This window comes from Chiloscyllium plagiosum, unplaced genomic scaffold (genome assembly GCF_037043375.1).
Source record: "Chiloscyllium plagiosum isolate Xiang-an unplaced genomic scaffold, Cpla_swu_hap1 HiC_scaffold_5, whole genome shotgun sequence".
In the NCBI taxonomy this organism is placed as follows: Eukaryota; Metazoa; Chordata; class Chondrichthyes; order Orectolobiformes; family Hemiscylliidae; genus Chiloscyllium; species Chiloscyllium plagiosum.
Genome location: NW_028270143.1, coordinates 137,301,838 through 137,320,318, shown reverse-complemented (window position 1 = coordinate 137,320,318; position 18,481 = coordinate 137,301,838). Strand labels below are relative to the sequence as shown.

General features: G+C 47.9%; 1 protein-coding gene across 1 annotated transcript in view; it reads left to right on the top strand.

Annotated features, from left to right (window-relative positions):
* Positions 1-10,003: 10,003 nt before the first annotated feature.
* The window catches only part of LOC122550221 (plectin-like), a 109,379-nt gene continuing 100,901 nt past the window's right edge, over positions 10,004-18,481 (top strand). Inside the window, exon 1 of the mRNA XM_087987779.1 lies at positions 10,004-10,735. Within this exon, the coding sequence (XP_087843905.1) occupies positions 10,276-10,735 (460 nt within the window). The 5' untranslated portion in view covers positions 10,004-10,275. The remainder of the gene's footprint in view (positions 10,736-18,481) is intronic.

The following is an 18,481-nucleotide window of genomic DNA, read 5'->3' as shown; positions in this document are numbered from 1 at the left end:
CAGTGCTGAGGGAGTGGGCTCTGTCAGAGGGTCAGTGCTGAGGGAGTGTCCATGCTTGAAGATGTCAGATTGATGTCTCCTGAGATTAATTGAATTAGTCCATTGTAGTCCATTGGGATGGAGGCGATTCCTTTAAAATTCGTGAGGCTGTTGTTTCGGAGTCTGTGGAATGTGTGTCAAACAGAATTCTGTTTGTTTTGCCATAGGACCACGCCCAGGCGCTTTGGCACTGACTCAGTGCCTGGTATTTCTGTATGGAATGTGGGAGTGTGAAGGGAGGGATCTCTCCCTACCCACTGTATTGTTACCCCTTGCTGGCCTCCCACCATCCAGAGTGAGAGGGATGTACAATCTCCTGACCACTCTCTGTGCCTCTCCGAGTTAATAAACCTTTACATTCCAGGACACTGCTCCAGGAATTTGCAAACATGCAGATTCTAACTTTCACTGCAAACAGAAGCAGATTCCAGCTGTTGTGGGTGGGAGGAGGTGTGTGTCTTGGTGGATCTGTGTGTAGGTAAAAACAATGACTGCAAATGCTGGAAACCAGACTCTGGATCAGTGGTGCTGGAAGAGCACAGCAATTCAGGCAGCGTCCAAGGACAGGCAAAATCGACGTTTCGGGCAAAAGCCCTTCATCAGGAATAAAGGCAGAGAGCCTGAAGCGTGGAGAGATAAGCTAGAGGAGGGTGGGCTCTTCCAGCACCACTAATCCAGGATCTGTGTGTGTTAGCTAGTGTGCAGGGCAGATTACTGATGTGTAAAGGGAGTGGAGTCTGTGTAGAGGGTCCGTGTGGAGGGAGTAGGGTCCGTGTGGAGGGAGTAGGGTCCGTGTGGAGGGAGTGGAGTCTGTGTAGAGGGTGCATGTGGAGGGAGTGGAGTCTGTGTAGAGGGTCCATGTGGAGGGAGTGGAGTCTGTGTAGAGGGTCCATGTGGAGGGAGTGGAGTCTGTGTAGAGGGTCCATGTGGAGGGAGTGGAGTCTGTGTAGAGGGTCCATGTGGAGGGAGTGGAGTCTGTGTAGAGGGTCCATGTGGAGGGAGTGGAGTCTGTGTAGAGGGTCCATGTGGAGGGAGTGGAGTCTGTGTAGAGGGTCCATGTGGAGGGAGTGGAGTCTGTGTAGAGGGTCCATGTGGAGGGAGTGGAGTCTGTGTAGAGGGTCCATGTGGAGGGAGTGGAGTCTGTGTAGAGGGTCCATGTGGAGGGAGTGGAGTCTGTGTAGAGGGTGCATGTGGAGGGAGTAGGGTCCATGTGGAGTCTGTGGTGGTCCCTCCATATCTGTCCTATTAGCTTCCTTTTGAATTGTGCTGTAGGAGGCCCTTCAGCCCATTGAGTCAGCACTGACAAAATCAATCCTAAATCTACACTTTGCAGCACCTGGTCCATATGCTGAAAATTTTAGAATCTTGTGTGTTTCAATAAAGTTGCCTCTCATTTTCCTAAACTCCAGTGAGAATAGGCCCAATCTACTGAACCTTATAAGTCAGCCCCTCCATAACTGGGGTCAGCTAAGTGACCCTTCTCTGGACTGTCTTCAACGTCAGAATAATTTTTCCTTTCTTAGCTGAGGGGCCCCAGGACTGTTCACAGGATTCCAGCCGTGGTCTGGCTAGTCAAGCCTCCCTAATATTCTGCTCCATTCCCTTTCAAATTAATGACAATATAGATAGGTTAGGTGGGTGGACAAGGGTCTGTCAGCTGGAGTACAGTGTTGGTAAATGTGAGGTCATCCATTTTGGTCAGAATAACAGCAAAATGGACTATTATTTAAATGGTGAAAAGTTGCAGCATGCTGCTGTGCAGAGGGAGCTGGGAATCCTTGTGCATGAATCACAATAAGGTGGTTTGCAGGTACAGCAGGTAATTAGGAAGGCAAATAGAATATTGTCCTTCATTGCGAGAGAGATTCAAGATTAAAAATAAGGAGGTTATGTTGCAGCTGTACAAGGTGCTGATGAGGCCACACCTGGGGTACTGTGTGCAGTTTTGGTCTCCTTACTTGAGAAAGGATGTACTGGCACTGGAGGGGGTGCAGAGGAGGTTCAGTAGGTTGATTCCAGAGTTGAGGGGATTGGTTTATGAGGAGAGACTGAGTAGACTGGGATTATATTGATTGGAATTTAGACGAATTAGGAGGGATCTCATCGAAACATATAAAATTATGAAAGGAATGGATAAAACAGAGGTAGAGAGGATGTTTCCATTGGCAGGTGAAACTAGGACAAGAGGATATAGCCTCCAAATTAGAGGGAGCAGATTTAGGACTGAACTGAGAAGGAACGTCTTCACCCAGAGGGTTGTGAATTGATGGAATTCCCTGCCCAGGGAAGTGGTTGACACTACCCCAGGAAATGTTTTAGGCTAAGCTGGATAGATTTTTGAACAGTAAAGGAATTAGGGATTATGGTGAGAGGCCGGGTAAGTGGAGCGGAGGCCATGAAAAGATCCTTCCTGATGAAGGGCTTATGCCTGAAACGTCATTTCTCCTGCTCCTGAGATGCGGTCTGACCTGCTGTGTTTTTCTAGCACCACATTCTCGACTCCGTGAAAAGATCAACCATAATCTTACTGAATGGGGGAGCAGGCTCGAGGGGCCGGACGGCCTACTCCTGCTCCGAGTTCTTATGTTCATTTCTTCCCTCTCTCCCAATAAACTTGGATGCTCATGTTTTGTGATTTATGCACAAGGGCCCCCAAATCCCTCAGTGCTGCAGCTTTCACCATTTCAATAATATTCAGCACCTCTTTTCTTGAATCCCCACTGTGTGGAAGCAGGCCTTTCAGCTCATTGAGTCTACTTCGATTCTCTGGAAAGCATCCCACCCCCGGGCCCCTACCCTATCTCTATTACCCTGCATTTCCCATGGTCAATCCACCTTAACCTGCACATCTTTGGACTGTGGGAGGAAACCCACGCAGACACGGGGAGAATGTGCAAACTCCACACAGACAGTCACCTGTGGGTGGAATTGAACCTGGGTCCCTGGCACTGAGAGGGACCAGTGTTAACCACTGAGCCCTGTGGTGCCAATGTGTAAAACGTCACATCTTCCCACATTGGAATCCACCTTCCAAGGTCTTGCCCACTCCCTAACCTGTGAGGAGAAAGTGAGGTCTGCAGATGCTGGAGATCAGAGCTGAAAATGTGTTGCTGGGAAAGCGCAGCAGGTCAGGCAGCATCCAGGGAACAGGAGAATCAACATTTCGGGCAAAAGCCCTTCATCAGGAATAGAGACAGGGAGCCTCCGGGGTGGAAAGATGACTGAGAGGGGGTTGGGAGTGGGGAGAAAGAGTCCAATAGGTGAATGGGGGTGGAGATGAAGCTGATAGGTCAGAGAGGAGGGTGGAGTGGATAGGTGGACAGGTCATGGGGACAGTGCTGAGCTGGGAGGTTGGAACTGGGGTAAGGTGGGGGGAGGGGAAATGAGGAAACTGGTGAAGTCCGCGTTGATGCCCAAGGGTTGAAGTGTTCCGAGTTCAACCCTAGGGCATCAACGCGGACTTCACCAGTTTCCTCAACACTTACCTTCTCACCTGTTTTTGTGTCAGCCACAGACTTGGTTATACTCTGTTATTGCGAAAGTACATAGTACTTCCCTCATCGAAGTCATTAATCTGGATTATCAATAAGTGTGGCCCCAGCACTGATCTCTGTGGAACTCCACTAGCTGCAGCTTGCCATTCTGAAAATTGTATCCCTCTCACTTTATCCCAACTCTGTGTCTTCTGTTAGTTTGCCAATCCTCTATCCGTGCTGTCCTTATCCAGTCTGGCCTACATGTGACCCAAGACCCACAGCAATGTGATTGATACTTAACTGTCCCAATGGTAATAAAGGATGGGTAATAAATGCCAGTCCAGCCACTGATGCCCATATCCCAAAGTTAAAATCCCAATTGCCGTACTGTGTTCCCCCTAGCCCTGTGTCCATCCCAGTGCTGTACAGAATAGGGAACAGCATCTCCAGAGAGAGTATGGGGAATGGGGAACAGAAACAGCAGAGGCTTGAACAGGTGCTTTGTCCCTGTCTTCATAGTTAAAGAGTTTGTAAACTTCCAAAGATCATTGAAAACCAAGGGCCTCTAGGTAGGGATGACCTTAAAATGGTTGCCATCACCAGGGAAACAGTGTGAGGAAAACAATTGGCTGAGCAGGCTGGCTGCACAGATGCACTCTGATATCTGTGAAAAACCAGCAGCACAAACAGGAGATCCATTGGTCATACTCTTCCAAGGTTCCTTCGATTCAGGAACGGTCCTAGCAGATTGGAAAGAAGTAAATGTAACCCCTACATTGACAAAAAGAGGGCAGTTAGCCTAACATCAGTCATTGGGAAGCTGCTAGATTCCATTATCAAGGAGATTATAACAGGATGTGGAGAAGAATCAATACGATCAGGCTGGGTCACCATAGTTTGGTGAAAGGAAATATCCATGTTTAAATAGTGGAGCTGAGAGTTTTGATGAAATAACATTTGCACACAGTAAGACTGCACATTTCATGGAGTAATATATTAGCTTGGAGAGATGATTATTTCAGGAAGCAGAGAGTATGGATAAAGAATCTTCTTCGGGGTCAGTCAGTTATCACCAGCGGAGTGTCACAGGGAGCACTGTTGGTTTCTCAACTATTTACAATCTATATCTGAGGAGACACTGAGTGGAAGGCACTGGTAATGATGCTGAGATATGATGTGGAGCAGCCAGTGTTGGACTGGGGTGAACAAAATTAAAAGTCACACAACACCAGGTAATAGTCCAGCAGGTTTATTTGGAAGCACTAGCTTTCGGAGCGCTGCTCCCTCATCAGGTGGTTGTAGAATACAAGATTGTAAGGCACAGAATTACAGTGTGATGCAATGGAAATGATATATTGAACAAACCAGAGAGAGGTGGAAAGGAGGTAGAGAGTCTGCAAACAGATACATCCAGGTGAACGGAGTGGGCGAAAACATGTCCCAGAGAGTGTAATCTGGGGAAATGTGAAAATCTTCACTTTAGCAGGAGACTAGAAAGGGAAACTTCACCTAAATGGAGGGAGATTGCTGAATGTGGAGGTGCAGAGGGATCTGGGTGGCCTGCCCATCAATCACGGAACGTTAGTTTGCAGGAACAGCAAGTGATGAGGAAAGTAACTGGATAGTTGTTGTTTATTGTGAGGGAAAGGAATAGAAATGTCAGGGTGTTACTGCAGCTGGTCAGTGTGAGAGCACATCCACAAAACTGGGCACAGCTTTAGTCTCCTATTTAAGAAAGGCTGTATTGATAAAGTCCCACATAGGAGGTTAGTGAGCAAAATTAGGGTGCATGGTATTGAGGGCAAAGTGCTGACTTGGATTGAAAGTTGGTTGGCTAATAGGAAACAAAGGGTAGTGATAAACGGCTCCCTTTTGGAATGGCAGGCGGTAACCAGTGGGGTACCGCAAGGATCAGTGCTGGGACCGCAGCTTTTTACAATGTACATTAATGATATAGAGGATGGTATTCATAGTAACATTAGCAAATTTGCTGATGATACAAAGCTGGGTGGCAGGGTGAAATGTGATGAGGATGTTAGGAGATTACAGGGTGACCTGGACAGGTTAGGTGAGTGGTCAGATGCATGGCAGATGCAGTTTAATGTGGATAAATGAATGGTTATCCACTTTGGTGGCAAGAACAGGAAGGCAGATTACTACCTAAATGGAGTCAAGTTAGGTAAAGAGGCAGTACAGAGAGTTCTGGGTGTTCTTGTACACCAGTCAATGAAGGTAAGCATGCAGGTACAGCAGTTAGTGAAGAAGGCTAATAGCATGCTGGCCTTCATAACAAGAGGGATTGAGTATAGAAGCAAAGAGGTTCTTCTGCAGCTGTACAGGGCCCTGGTGAGACCACACCTGGAATACTGTGTGCAGTTCTGGTCTCCAAATTTGAGGAAAGACATTCTGGCTATTGAGGGAATGCAGCGTAGGTTCACGAGGTCAATTCCTGGAATGGTGGGACTACCTTATGCTGAAAGACTGGAGCGACTGGGCTTGTATACCTTTGAGTTTAGAAGACTGAGAGGGGATCTGATTGAGACGTATAAGATTATGAAAGGATTGGACACTCTGGAGGCAGGAAACATGTTTCTGCTGATGGGTGAGTCCCGAACCAGAGGGCACAGCTTAAAAATACGGGGTAGACCATTTAGGACAGAGATGAGGAGAAACGTCTTCACCCAGAGAGTGGTGGCTGTGTGGAATGCTCTGCCCCAGAGGGCAGTGGAGGCCCAGTCTCTGGATTCATTTAAGAAAGAGTTGGATAGAGCTCTCAAGGATAGTGGAATCAAGGGTTATGGAGATAAAGCAGGAACAGGATACTGATTGAGGTTAATCAGCCATGATCATGTTGAATGGTGGTGCAGGCTCGAAGGGCAGAATGGCCTACTCCTGCACCTATTGTCTGTTGTCTGTTGTCAATTGTCTCACAAGGAGATCAGAAAATGTTCATACAGCTGACACTTGGAATGGGGTAGGGATTACTTTCTGAGTTGTGTTTGGACAGACTGTGCCTATACCCAGTGGAGTTTGGAACAATGAGAGGGATCACATTGTAACATGAAGATCTTGATAAGGTGGATACTGAGGGCAGGTTCCCTCCTCTGGGAGAGGGTAGGCCTAGAGGACATTGTTTAGGAATGACAGCTCTCCCTTGACAGAGATGAACGGAATCTTTCTCTTTCTGAGGGTGGGTCATTATTGTGTGGAATTTGACTGCCTAGAGAGCAGGGATGGGTCGGGTTAGATATTTGATCAATGAGGGATCAAGGGTTAAGGGAGAGCAAACAGGAGGATGGAATGGACCAACAGGAGGTCAGCCATGATCGTATGGAATGTATCGTGATCAGGTGAGGAGGGGTGAATTGTATTCCTTCTGCAAGGTTTGTGAAGGTTTGTAGCTCAGCTTGAGGTTTAGGGTGTAGGTTCGCTCGCTGAGCTGTAGGTTTGATATCCAGACGTTTCATTACCTGGCTCGGTGAGTATTCCTTCTTTTTAACTCCCTCAGTTGCCATTACACGGAGCTGTATCAGACTTCAATTAAAACCAGTATTGGCAGTACGGACTCGATGGGCTGAAGGGCCTCTTTTGTGCTGTACAATTCTCAGATTCTAAAATGAAGAAACCAATTCCAAGGTTTTGTAGAGAGAAAGAAAGATGAATTTTATTTACAAACCCCGCAGAAAGAAATAAAACATAACAACAAGCATAAACAGACCCATACGGTCATGGTATGAACATGGGAAAGGCCAAGGTCATGGTATGAACATGGGAAAGGCTTTGATGTCATTGGTAGACCAGGAATAGGCAGGTTTCAATAAATCCTCAGATTTTTTTGAAAGTTGGTTTTTGTGGGATGTGAGTGTCACCGGCTGGGCCCAGTATTTATTGCCTGTCCCTAGTTGCCCCCTTGAGAAGGTGGGGGTGAGCTGCCTTGTTGACCCGCTGCAGTCCATGTGCTGCGTGTTGACCCACAACGTCCCTGAGGGAGGGAATTCCAGGATTCTGACCCAGTGACAGTGAAGGAACGGCGATATATTTCCCAGTCAAGATGGGGAGTGGCTCAGAGGGGAATCTGCACGGGGTGGTGTTCCCGTGTATCTGCTGCCCTTGTCCTTCTAGATGGAAGTGATCATGGGTTTGGATCCTTGAGGTGTTCAATAGACAATAGACAATAGGTGCAGGAGTAGGCCATTCTGTCCTTCGAGCCTGCACCGCCATTCGATATGATCATGGCTGATCATCCTTAATCAGTATCCTGTTCCTGCCGTATCTCCATAACCCTTGATTCCACTATCTTTGAGAGCTCTATCCAACTCTTTCTTAAATGAATCCAGAGAGTGGGCCTCCACTGCCCTCTGGGGCAGAGCATTCCACACAGCCACCACTCTCTGGGTGAAGACGTTTCTCCTCATCTCTGTCCTAAATGGTCTACCCCGTATTTTTAAGCTGTGTCCTCTGGTTCAGCACTCACCCATCAGCGGAAATATGTTTCCTGCCGCCAGAGTGTCCAATCCTTTAATAATCTCAATCAGATCCCCTCTCAGTCTTCTAAACTCAAAGGTATACAAGCCCAGTCGCTTCAGTCTTTCAGTGTAAGGTAATCCCGCCATTTCAGGAATTGACCTCGTGAACCTACGCTGCACTCCCTCAATAGCCAGAATGTCTTTCCTCAAATTTGGAGACCAGAACTGCACACAGTACTCCAGGTGTGGTCTCACCAGGGCCCTGTACAGCTGCAGAAGAACCTCTTTGCTTCTATACTCAATTCCTCTTGTTATGAAGGCCAGTATGCTATTAGCCTTCTTCATGACCTGCTGTACCTGCATGCTTACCTTCATTGACTGGTGTACAAGAACACCCAGATCTCTCTGTACTGCCCCTTTACCTAACTTGACTCAATTTAGGTAGTAATCTGCCTTCCTGTTCTTGCCACCAAAGTGGATAACCATACATTTATCCACATTAAACTGCATCTGCCATGCATCTGTCCACTCACTAACTTGTCCAGGTCACCCTGTAATCTCCTAACCTCCTCATCACATTTCACCCTGCCACCCAGGTTTGTATCATCAGCAAATTTGCTAATGTTATTGCTGATACCATCTTCTATATCATTAACATATATTGTAAAAAGCTGCGGTCCCAGCACGGATCCCTGCGGTACCCCATTGGTCACTGCCTGCCATTCCGAAATGGAGCCGTTTATCACTACCCTTTGTTTCCTATCAGCCAACCAATTTTCAATCCAATCTAGTACTTTGCCCCCAATACCATGCGCCCTAATTTTACTCACTAACCTCCTGTGTGGGACTTTATCAAAAGCTTTCTGAAAGTCTGACCCAGAGATTTTTAAAATGATATCTTGTATCCCCAGCAGTTGGTGAACTTTGCACATTTTCTTGCATTCTCAGCAACTGGATTTCTTTCTGATTTACTTTATTACTGGACAATGTTTTTCAAGAGGTTGAGAGTAAGACTGTCCAGGCAAATCCACTTTCTGTACTGTGGCTTCAAAGCGGTTGTCTGAAATACTGTTCTCATGTGTATCCCTGTGTCTGGCTTTATTGGTCTGTTTCCCAAAACTGGATAATCTAGAGTGCCTTTCATCTTAATATGTGAATCCTACAGGAAGATGTCAGTCAGACAGCAGATGCAGTTCTTTTGATGACATGTTAATTTTAGTTTAGACTGGGGCTTGTTGATTGATTTGCTTCATGAAGCTTGGCTCAACCTGGTCAGATGATAACACTGGTCAGTATTACTTTGGTCAGTGTTAACCGTTTTTAAACCCATTTTAGTCCAGGAAAGATCCCAGGTTTAAAAATCCAAGGATGGAGTCAGAGATTCCTCGTCCATTTCACCACCATAAATGAAGAAGGAGGGCTGGCTGTTTGCTCTGCTCCTGTTCTCTTACAGTGGTGTCAGTGCACAGGCCAGTGTGGAGCTGCTTTTAATGGCTCTCTCTGTAAACAGCAACTGAGCAACCACTGTTCCCAAATTAAGCTGAGAGTTCGTGTTACAGGCTTCTCAATGTCCTGGGCTATTCGTAGACTGTGAAATATCAGTGTTAAATTAGCAGAGCAACAAAATGAGTCTCGTGCTGTATTCCTTTTTTAGTTGAAGCCTGTCCTGGTCTTTGCTGTGACTTGGTTTGTGGCTGAGCTGAGACATTCATCCACACAATGTGATGATTGGTGTCACCAGTCTGATTTCTGGTTGGCTCTGTTCTAGCTCAGGAAAGCTCCACACCCTAACCTCAGCCATGCTGAATGAAGAAGTGGTTAGAGATTGGATTGCATCGTGCTGACTGAGTAACACTGAGGTATAGCCCTGGATTGTGAACCGGTCCTGTCGCTCCCTCCCTCCCTCCCTGACGACATTCACTCACCCTCTGGATTCTTACTCACTCCCTGGCCCCGTGCCAGGAATTCACTGCAGCCCGTGGCAGTGAGCAAGCAACTGTTCAGATTTCCTCTCTAATTTCTTCCACGCTCTCCCGCCCCTCTCCCTGTCGCCTCCATTCATTCACTTTGCTGTTGCTGCTGCCTTCAAACAGCAGATCACCTACACAGCGATACCTGTGAGTGCAGCCTCTTCCCATCTGACTGATCATTCCTGAGGGGCAGGAGAGTGTACAGGGCTGCTGTCTCTCTCTCTCACTCACTCACTCTCTCTCTCTCTGTCTGAGTGGAGCTGCCTTACAGTCCGTTCCTCTGCCAGATCTCTGAAATAGTCAGCCAGGAGACTCACTTTAACCATGGTGGCTGGTATTTTAATGTCACTGCGTGAGCTCAGGAACATTTATGAGCTGTTGTTCCGTGATGGTGTCATAGTGGCAAAGGATGACCGCCGACCACAGAGTCAGCACCCTGAGGTGCAGGGAGTCACCAACCTCCAAGTGATACAAGCTCTTCGCTCCCTGAAATCCCGTGGTTACGTGCGAGAAAGCTACGTGTGGAGACACCACTACTGGTACCTGACTGACGAGGGAATCCACTTCCTCCGACAGTACCTCCACTTACCCACCGATATTGTCCCAGGGTCACTGCGGAGAGTGTCGAAGACAACAGCAAGGGGCCGTGCTCCTGTGGCCCAGTCTGGTCCTATCCCCAGGCCCGAGGGGCACACCGACAGGCAGCAATATCGACGAATCCAGAAGCTGAGTGTCGACAAGTTAACTGGGGTTGAGCTTGGATCAAAACCAACCCCCAAACCAGGTTAGCGAAAGCCCCCTCTCTCCTTCTCTCTCTCTCTCTCTCTCTTGCTATCCTTTTCCCAACATTCTCTCCAACACTCTGATTCCATGATCCATGTGACTCACAACCGGCTCAGCTTTCTGACACCTCCCACAACTTCCTTTAACCAGCCCATCCATATCCAACCTCCGACAGTGCGGCACTCCCTCAGCACTGACCCTCCGACAGGGCACACTCCCACAGCACTGACCCTCCGACAGTGCCCACTCCCTCAGCACTGACCCTCCGACAGTGCCCACTTCCTCAGCACTGACCCTCCGACAGTGCGGCACTCCCTCAGCACTGACCCTCCGACAGTGCAGCACTCCCTCAGCACTGACCCTCCGACAGTGCCCACTCCCTCAGCACTGACCCTCCGACAGTGCCCACTCCCTCAGCACTGACCCTCCGACAGTGCAGCACTCCCTCAGCACTGACCCTCCGACAGTGCGGCACTCCCTCAGCACTGACCCTCCGACAGTGCGGCACTCCCTCAGCACTGACCCTCTGACAGTGCCCACTCCCTCAGCACTGACCCTCCGACAGTGCAGCACTCCCTCAGCACTGACCCTCCGACAGTGTCCACTCCCTCAGCACTGACCCTCCGATAGTCCGGCACTCCCCCAGCACTGATCCTCTGACAGTGCAGCACTCCCTCAGCACTGACCCTCTGACAGTGCAGCACTCCTTCAATACTTACTCTCTGACAGTGCGGCACTCCCTCAGCACTGACCCTTTGACAGTGCGACACTCCCTCAGCACTGACCCTCCGATAGTGCCCTCTCCCTCAACACTGACCCTCTGAAAGTGCGACGCTGTGATATGGACCAGGTGTTTGAGCCTGTCTCACTGAACTTTGAATGGACATAGGAATCAGAAGAAGACCTTACAGCGTATTGGAAGTGCTCTGACCTTTTACAAGTTCCTTGGGAGTCTGCCTGCTCATTTCCACATTCTCCCTCCTTCTGACAGACATTCTCCCTCCTTCTGACAGACATTCACTCCCATATTTCTTTAAAATGTGTTAACCTCTGCCTTAAAACTGCTCAACAACACCAGCTCCACTGGTTTGTGGGAAAGATAATTCATAATTTCCACAAAAAAAGGTTCCCCTTCTCTCCATCTTAAGTGGGGTTTCCCATGTTTTGAATCTTTCTCCCTCAGTCCTTGTCTGTCACAGAAGTGAAAATACCATTTTCACACCAGATTTACGCAGACTCCTCAGTATGTCAGAGCAACAGTTTACCTTTGGGTTTTGATCTTTGAGTTGTCATTGTCTACAGGTTTAGTACCAGAGGACTGGAGGGTTGCAAATGTTGTGCCCTTGTTCAAGAAGGGCAGCAGAGATGACCCAGGTAATTATAGACCAGTGAGTCTTACTTCTGTTGTAGGAAAGGTTTTGGAAATGATTAAAAGAGATAAGATTTATAATCATCTAGCAAGCAACAATTTGATTTCACAGAGTCAACATGGTTTCGTCAGGGGCAGGTCATGTCTCACAAACCTCACTGAGTTTTTGAGAAGGTGACCAAGCATGTAGATGAGGGTAGGGCAGTTGACGTGGTATACATGGACTTCAGTAAAGCCTTTGATAAGGTTCCACATGGTAGGCTGTTGGAGAAAATGCAGAGGTATGGAATTGAGGGTGATTTAGCAGCTTGCATTAGAAACTGGCTTTCTGAAAGAAGGCAGCAAGTGGTGGTTGATGGAAAATATTCAGCCTGGAGTCCGGTTACTAGTGGTGTGCCACAAGGGTCTGTTTTGGGACAACTGCTGTTTGTCATTTTTATAAATGACTTAGACGCAGGCATAGGTGGATGGATTAGTAAATTTGCAGGTGACACTAAAGTCGGGGGAGTAGTGGTCAGTGTGGAAGAATGTTACAGGTTGCAGGGGGACTTGGATAAACTGCAGAATTGGGCTGAGAGGTGGCAAATGGAGTTCAATGCAGCTAAATGTGAGGTGATGCACTTTGGGAAGAATAACAGGAAGGCAGAGTACTGGTCAGTGGAAAGATTCTTGGTAGTGTGGATGTGCAGAGGGATCTTGGAGTCCCATGTACATAGATCCCTGAAAGTTGCCACCCAGGTGGATAGTGCTGTTAAGAAGGCATACGGTGTGATAGGTTTTATTCGTAGAGGGATTGAGTTCCGGAACCGCAATATCATGCTGCAACTATACAAAACGCTGGTGCGTCCACACTTGGAATATTGTGTACAGTTCTGGTCCCCATATTTCGGGAAGGACGTGGAAGCATTGGAAAAGATGCAGAGGAGATTTATCAGGATGTTGCCTGGTCTGGAGGGAAGGTCTTATGAGGAAAGGCTGAGAGACTTGGGTCTGTTCTCATTGGAAAGAAGGCGGCTAAGAGAGGATTTGATGGAGACATACAAAATGATCAGAGGATTAGATAGGGTAGACAGTGAAAGACTTTTTCCTAGGATGATGGTGTTAGCGTGTACGAGGGGACATAACTACAAATTGAGGGGTGATAGATTTAAGACAGAAGTTAGAGGCAGGTTCTTCACTCAGAGAGTGGTAAGGGTGTGGAATGCACTACCTGCTAATGTAGTTAACTCAGCCACATTAGGGAGATTTAAACAGTCCTTAGATAAGCACATGGATGATTTTGGGATAGTGTAGGGGACGAGCTGAGAATAGTTCACAGGTCGGTGTAACATCGAGGGCCGAAGGGCCTGTTCTGTGCTGGATTGTTCTATGTTCTATGTTCTACCTCCAAGCCTGCTCCATCATTCACTTAAATTATTGGATCCGGTGCAATGCCCATTCCCCTTGATAGCGTTTCTATCAAGTTGTCAATCTGTTTCTGCCTTGTGTCTGCTGGAAGGTGGAGCTCTCCTGCCCTCTGAGGCAGGGACTTGTAAAGATTCATTTTGCTCTCGGTGAAGACATTGCTCCTTATTTGAATAAATGTCAGGAGGAGATAGTCAGATTGTTAGTGAGTAATGGGTTGACGGGTTGTGGAGATTAGGCAGGTTGGTGGAGTTGAGGCTGAGATATGATCAGCCATGATTGAATGCAGTAATGGAGCAGATCCAAGGGGCTGAATGGGCTCCTCCTGTTCCTAGTTGTTATGTCCCTTATTCTGAAACTGTCCCCTCGTTTTCACCACCTCATGGTCAGGATATCTCTTCCTCCATTGACCCTGTCTGCCCCTTGCTGTATTTCCAAAGTTTTGATGAGGTCATCTCTCGTTCTTCTAAAACTCCAGAGAATACCAGCCTGGCCTGCTCACTGTCTCGGAGCACAGTCCCACTGTCCCAGGGACTCAGCCTGGTGACTCTCTGTAGCACTCCCTCAAGCCTGTCCTTCGTTACGGGAGAGAACCAGCACCAGACAGAACGCTGGCTTTGGCAAAACAATTACCAAAACGGCAACAATGCACCAAAGAGTAGCTTGGCCCCTGCACATTCAGGAAAGACTTTTGTGGCACAGTGATAATTTCCCTCACTCTGACCCAGGAGAGCCAGGATCACATTCCCAGCTTCTCCAGACCAGCTTGATGAGAATGTCTACACCTGTACAGTCATCATTGTATTGGGGGCTAGTTGGCTGGGCGCTGGTTTGTGATATACAGTGAGTCCAATGCTGTCGGTTCAACTCCTGTACTGGCTGAGGTTACATGATGGATAATCCTCCTCAACCTCTCGCCTTGTCTGAGCCGGGGTGATACTTAGGTTAAACCATCACCAGTCATCTCTCTCTCTCTCTCTCTCTCTCTCTCTCTCTCTCTCTCCCCCATTGAGCGAGCAGCCCTATGGTCTGATCAGGCTGTACCCCAGCTGTGGTCTTACCCGTGTACCACTGAAACAACACATGGTCCTGCACTCCCATCCTCTTCAGATGAAGATGACATATCATTTGACCTCGTGATTGCTGGCTTCATATTAACTTTCAGTGACTGATGAACAAGGACACCCAGGTACCTTTAGATGTTTAGGTCAGAAGAATGAGACTGAATCATACAAAATCCTTAAGGGATTTGACAGAGTGGATGTGGAAAGGTTGCTTCCGTATGTGGGGATGAGCTGAAAATGTGTTGCTGGAAAAATGCAGCAGGTCAGGCAGCATCCAAGGAGCAGCAGAATCGACGTTTCAGGCATAAGCACTTTCCTGAAGAAGGGCTCATGCCTGAAATGTTGATTCTCCTGTTCCTTGGATGCTGCCTGACCTGCTGCGCTTTTCCAGCAACACATTTTCAGCTCTGATTTCCAGCATCTGCAGCCCTCACTTTCTCCTAGAAGATTTTAACCCTACTGCGAATCCTCTTGCAAGGATGCCTTCCTTGAAGAAGCTCTCTTCCTCCCTCTACAAGGATTTCAGTGAGTCCCTCTCTCACTGCACACCCCAGGTCATTTCCTCTGCCCAGAAAGATTCCTGAAGAAGGGCTCATGCCCGAAACGTCGGTTCTCCTGCTCCTTGGATGCTGCCTGACCTGCTGTGCTTTTCCAGCAACACATTTTCAGCTCTGATCTCCAGCATCTGCAGTCCTCACTTTCTCCGTATGTGGGAATGTCTAGGTCCAGAGGGTATATTTGCAGAATAAGATGTAACCCTTTTTAGACAAAAATGAGGAGGAATTGTTCTGTAAGAGGGAAGTGATTCTGTGGAATTCTTTCCCATAGAATCTGTGGAGGCTGGGTCATTAAGTATATTCCAGGCTGAGACAGACTGAATTGTAGTCAGTAAGGAAATCAAGGATCATGGTGTAAAGGCAGGGAATAGGAGTCGAGGATGATTAGATTAACCATGATCTCATTGAGTCGTGGAGCAGACTCGATGGGCTGAATGGCCTCCATCTGCTCTGACATCTTCTGGTTCACTAATGTTCTTTAGGGAAGGAACTCCTTCCTCTGGTTTGGCTGATATGTGACTCCAGACCCACAGCAATCTAGTGGCTTTGAACCACCATCTGAAATGGCCAAGAGAGACACTCTGTCCATGGAGTAATAGCGAAGGTCAGCCAAGGTTGGTCTTGTGAGTGATGTCCATATCCCATCAAAGATAAAAACCTATTGACCCACGATGCCCTGGGGGAGGGACTTCATGGATTCTGACCCAGCGACACTGAACTAACAAGTCAGGATGGTGAGTGGCTGGGAGGGGAACTTGCAGGGGGTGGTGTCCCCATGTATCTACTGCCCTTGTCCTTCTAGATGGAAGTGGTTGTGAGTTTGTAAGGTACTGTCTGAGAATCTTTGGTGAGTTTCTGCAGTGCATCTTGTAGATAGTACACACTGCTGCTACTGAGTGTGGGTGGTGGAGGGGGTGGGTGTTTGTGGATGTGGTACCAATCTAGTGGCTGCTTTGTCCTGGATGGTGTTGAGCTTCTTGAGTGTTGGAGCTGGCCCCATCCAGGGGCGAGTGGGGAGTATTCCAACAACACTCCTGACTTGTGCCTTGTAGGTGGTGGACAGGTTTTCAGGCAGTATGAAATGCCTTTAGCCATTTCTTGTTAACAAATTGAGTGAATCGTAGACAAGACCTTTACCAGATTGGTGTAACAGGGCTCAGAGCATTTAATTGAACTCTCCAGAAGCTGGGGGGTTTGATTAGATTAGATTCCCTACAGTGTGGAAACAGGCCCTTCGGTCCAACAAGTCCACACTGGCCCTCCGAAGAGTAACCCACCCAGACCCATTTGAATGAACCATTCCAGGAAAGTTTCCTGGAAGCATATGTACTCTGAATACAGAAAGAGGATTGGAGTATGAGAGAGTAGGGAAGTCATATTGCAAATGTATAAGGTGCTGGTGAAACCACATCTGATGTACTGGAAGCAGTTTTGGCCCCCTTATTTAAGGAAAGATATCATTTAATTGAGACAGTACAGAGAATGTTCACTTGGATGATCCCTGGTATGGAGGGATTGCCTCATGAGCATTACAGAGATTGTGACTCTACTCCCGGAGTTCAGGAGAATGAGAGGTAACCTCATTGAAACTTAATGGATTCTGAAGGGGTTTGACTGGATAAATGATGAGAGGATGTTTTACCCCATGGAAGAGTCTAGGTCCAAAGGTTAAAGTTGCTAAGGGAGACAGTGAATGGGTAACCAAAAGACAGAGAAGGAGTAGGAAGGCAGTGCAGGTGTCCCCTGCGGTCATCTCCCTCCGAAACAGGTACATCGTTTTGGATACTGTTGGGGGCGATGGCTCACCAGGGGAGGGCAGCAGTTGCCAGGACCATGGCACCGTGGTGGGCACTGCTGTTCAGGAGGGTGGGAAAAAGACTCATAGAGCCATAGTCATAGGGGATTCTATTGTGAGGGGAGTAGATAGGCGGCTCTGTGGGTGAAAATGGGACTCCCGGATGGTATGTTCCCTCCCAGGTACTCGGGTCAGGGATGTCACCGACCGGCTGCAGAGCATTCTCAAAGGGGAGGGTGAACAGCCAGTTGTCTTGGTGCATACAGGCACCAACGATATAAGTAAAGAACAAGATGTGGTCCTGAAAGCAGAATTCAGGGAGCTGGGGGAGAAGTTAAAGGGGAGGACCTCAAAGGTAGTGATCTCGGGATTACTCCCAGTGCCACGTGCTAGCCAGGGTAGAAATGAAAGAAATCGGCAGGATCAACACGTGGCTTGAGGGATGGTGTAGGAGGGACGGGGTCAGAATTGTTGGACATTGGGACCGGTTCTGGGAAGGTGGGACTATTACAAAAGGGACGGTCTACACCTGAACCAGACTGGAACCAATGTCCTTGGGGGAGATTTTGCTCCTGCTGTTGGGGAGGTTTTAAACTAATGTGGCAGGGGCTGGGGACCAGAAGAGAAAACAAGTAGGCAGTGAGATGGAGACTGGAGACTGTAGGGATCATGAAGATAGCATTAATAAAGGGAAGGGGAGGCAGAGAGCAGGTGAGCGCAAAGGAACTGGTGGCCTGAAGTGCATCTAATTTACTGCAAGGAGTATAGTGGGTAAGGCAGATGAACTTCGGGCTTGGATTGGTGCCTGGGAGTATGATGTTATTGTGATCACAGAGACTTGTTTGAAGGAAGGGCGTGATGATTGGCAAATAAATGTTCCAGGATATAGACACTTCAGACAGGACAGGGAGGGAAGTAAAAGGGGAGGTGGAGTTGCATTGCTGATTAGGGACGATATCACGGCTGTGCTAAAGGAGGACACTATGGAGGGCTTGGGCAGTGAGGCATTATGAGTGGAGCTGAGAAATAAGAAGGGTGCAGTTACATTGTTGGGGCTGTATTACAGGCCTCCCAACAGTGAGCGTGAGGTAGAAGAACAAGTAGGTAAACAGATTATGGAGAGGTGTAGCGGCAATAGGGTAGTGGTGATGGGAGATTTTAATTTTCCCAACATTGACTGGGATACACTTAGCGTCAGACGTCTGGGTGGGGCAGAATTTGTAAGAAGCATCCAGAAGAGTTTTCTAGAGCAGTATATCAATAGTCCGATGAGGGAAGGGGCCATATTGTACCTGGTACTGGGGAATGAGCCAGGACAAGTGGTAGAAGTTGCAGTGAGGGATTTCTTTGAGAACAGCGACCACAATTCTGTAAGTTTTAGAATACTCATAGATAAAGATGAGAGTGGTCCTAAGGGAAGAGTACTAAACTGGGCCAAGGCCAATTATATCAAAATTAGGCAGGAGCTGGGAAATGTGGATTGGACACAACTATTTGAAGGGAAGTCCACATTTGAGCTGTGGGAGGTTTTCAAAGATAGGTTAAAGATAGTGCAGGA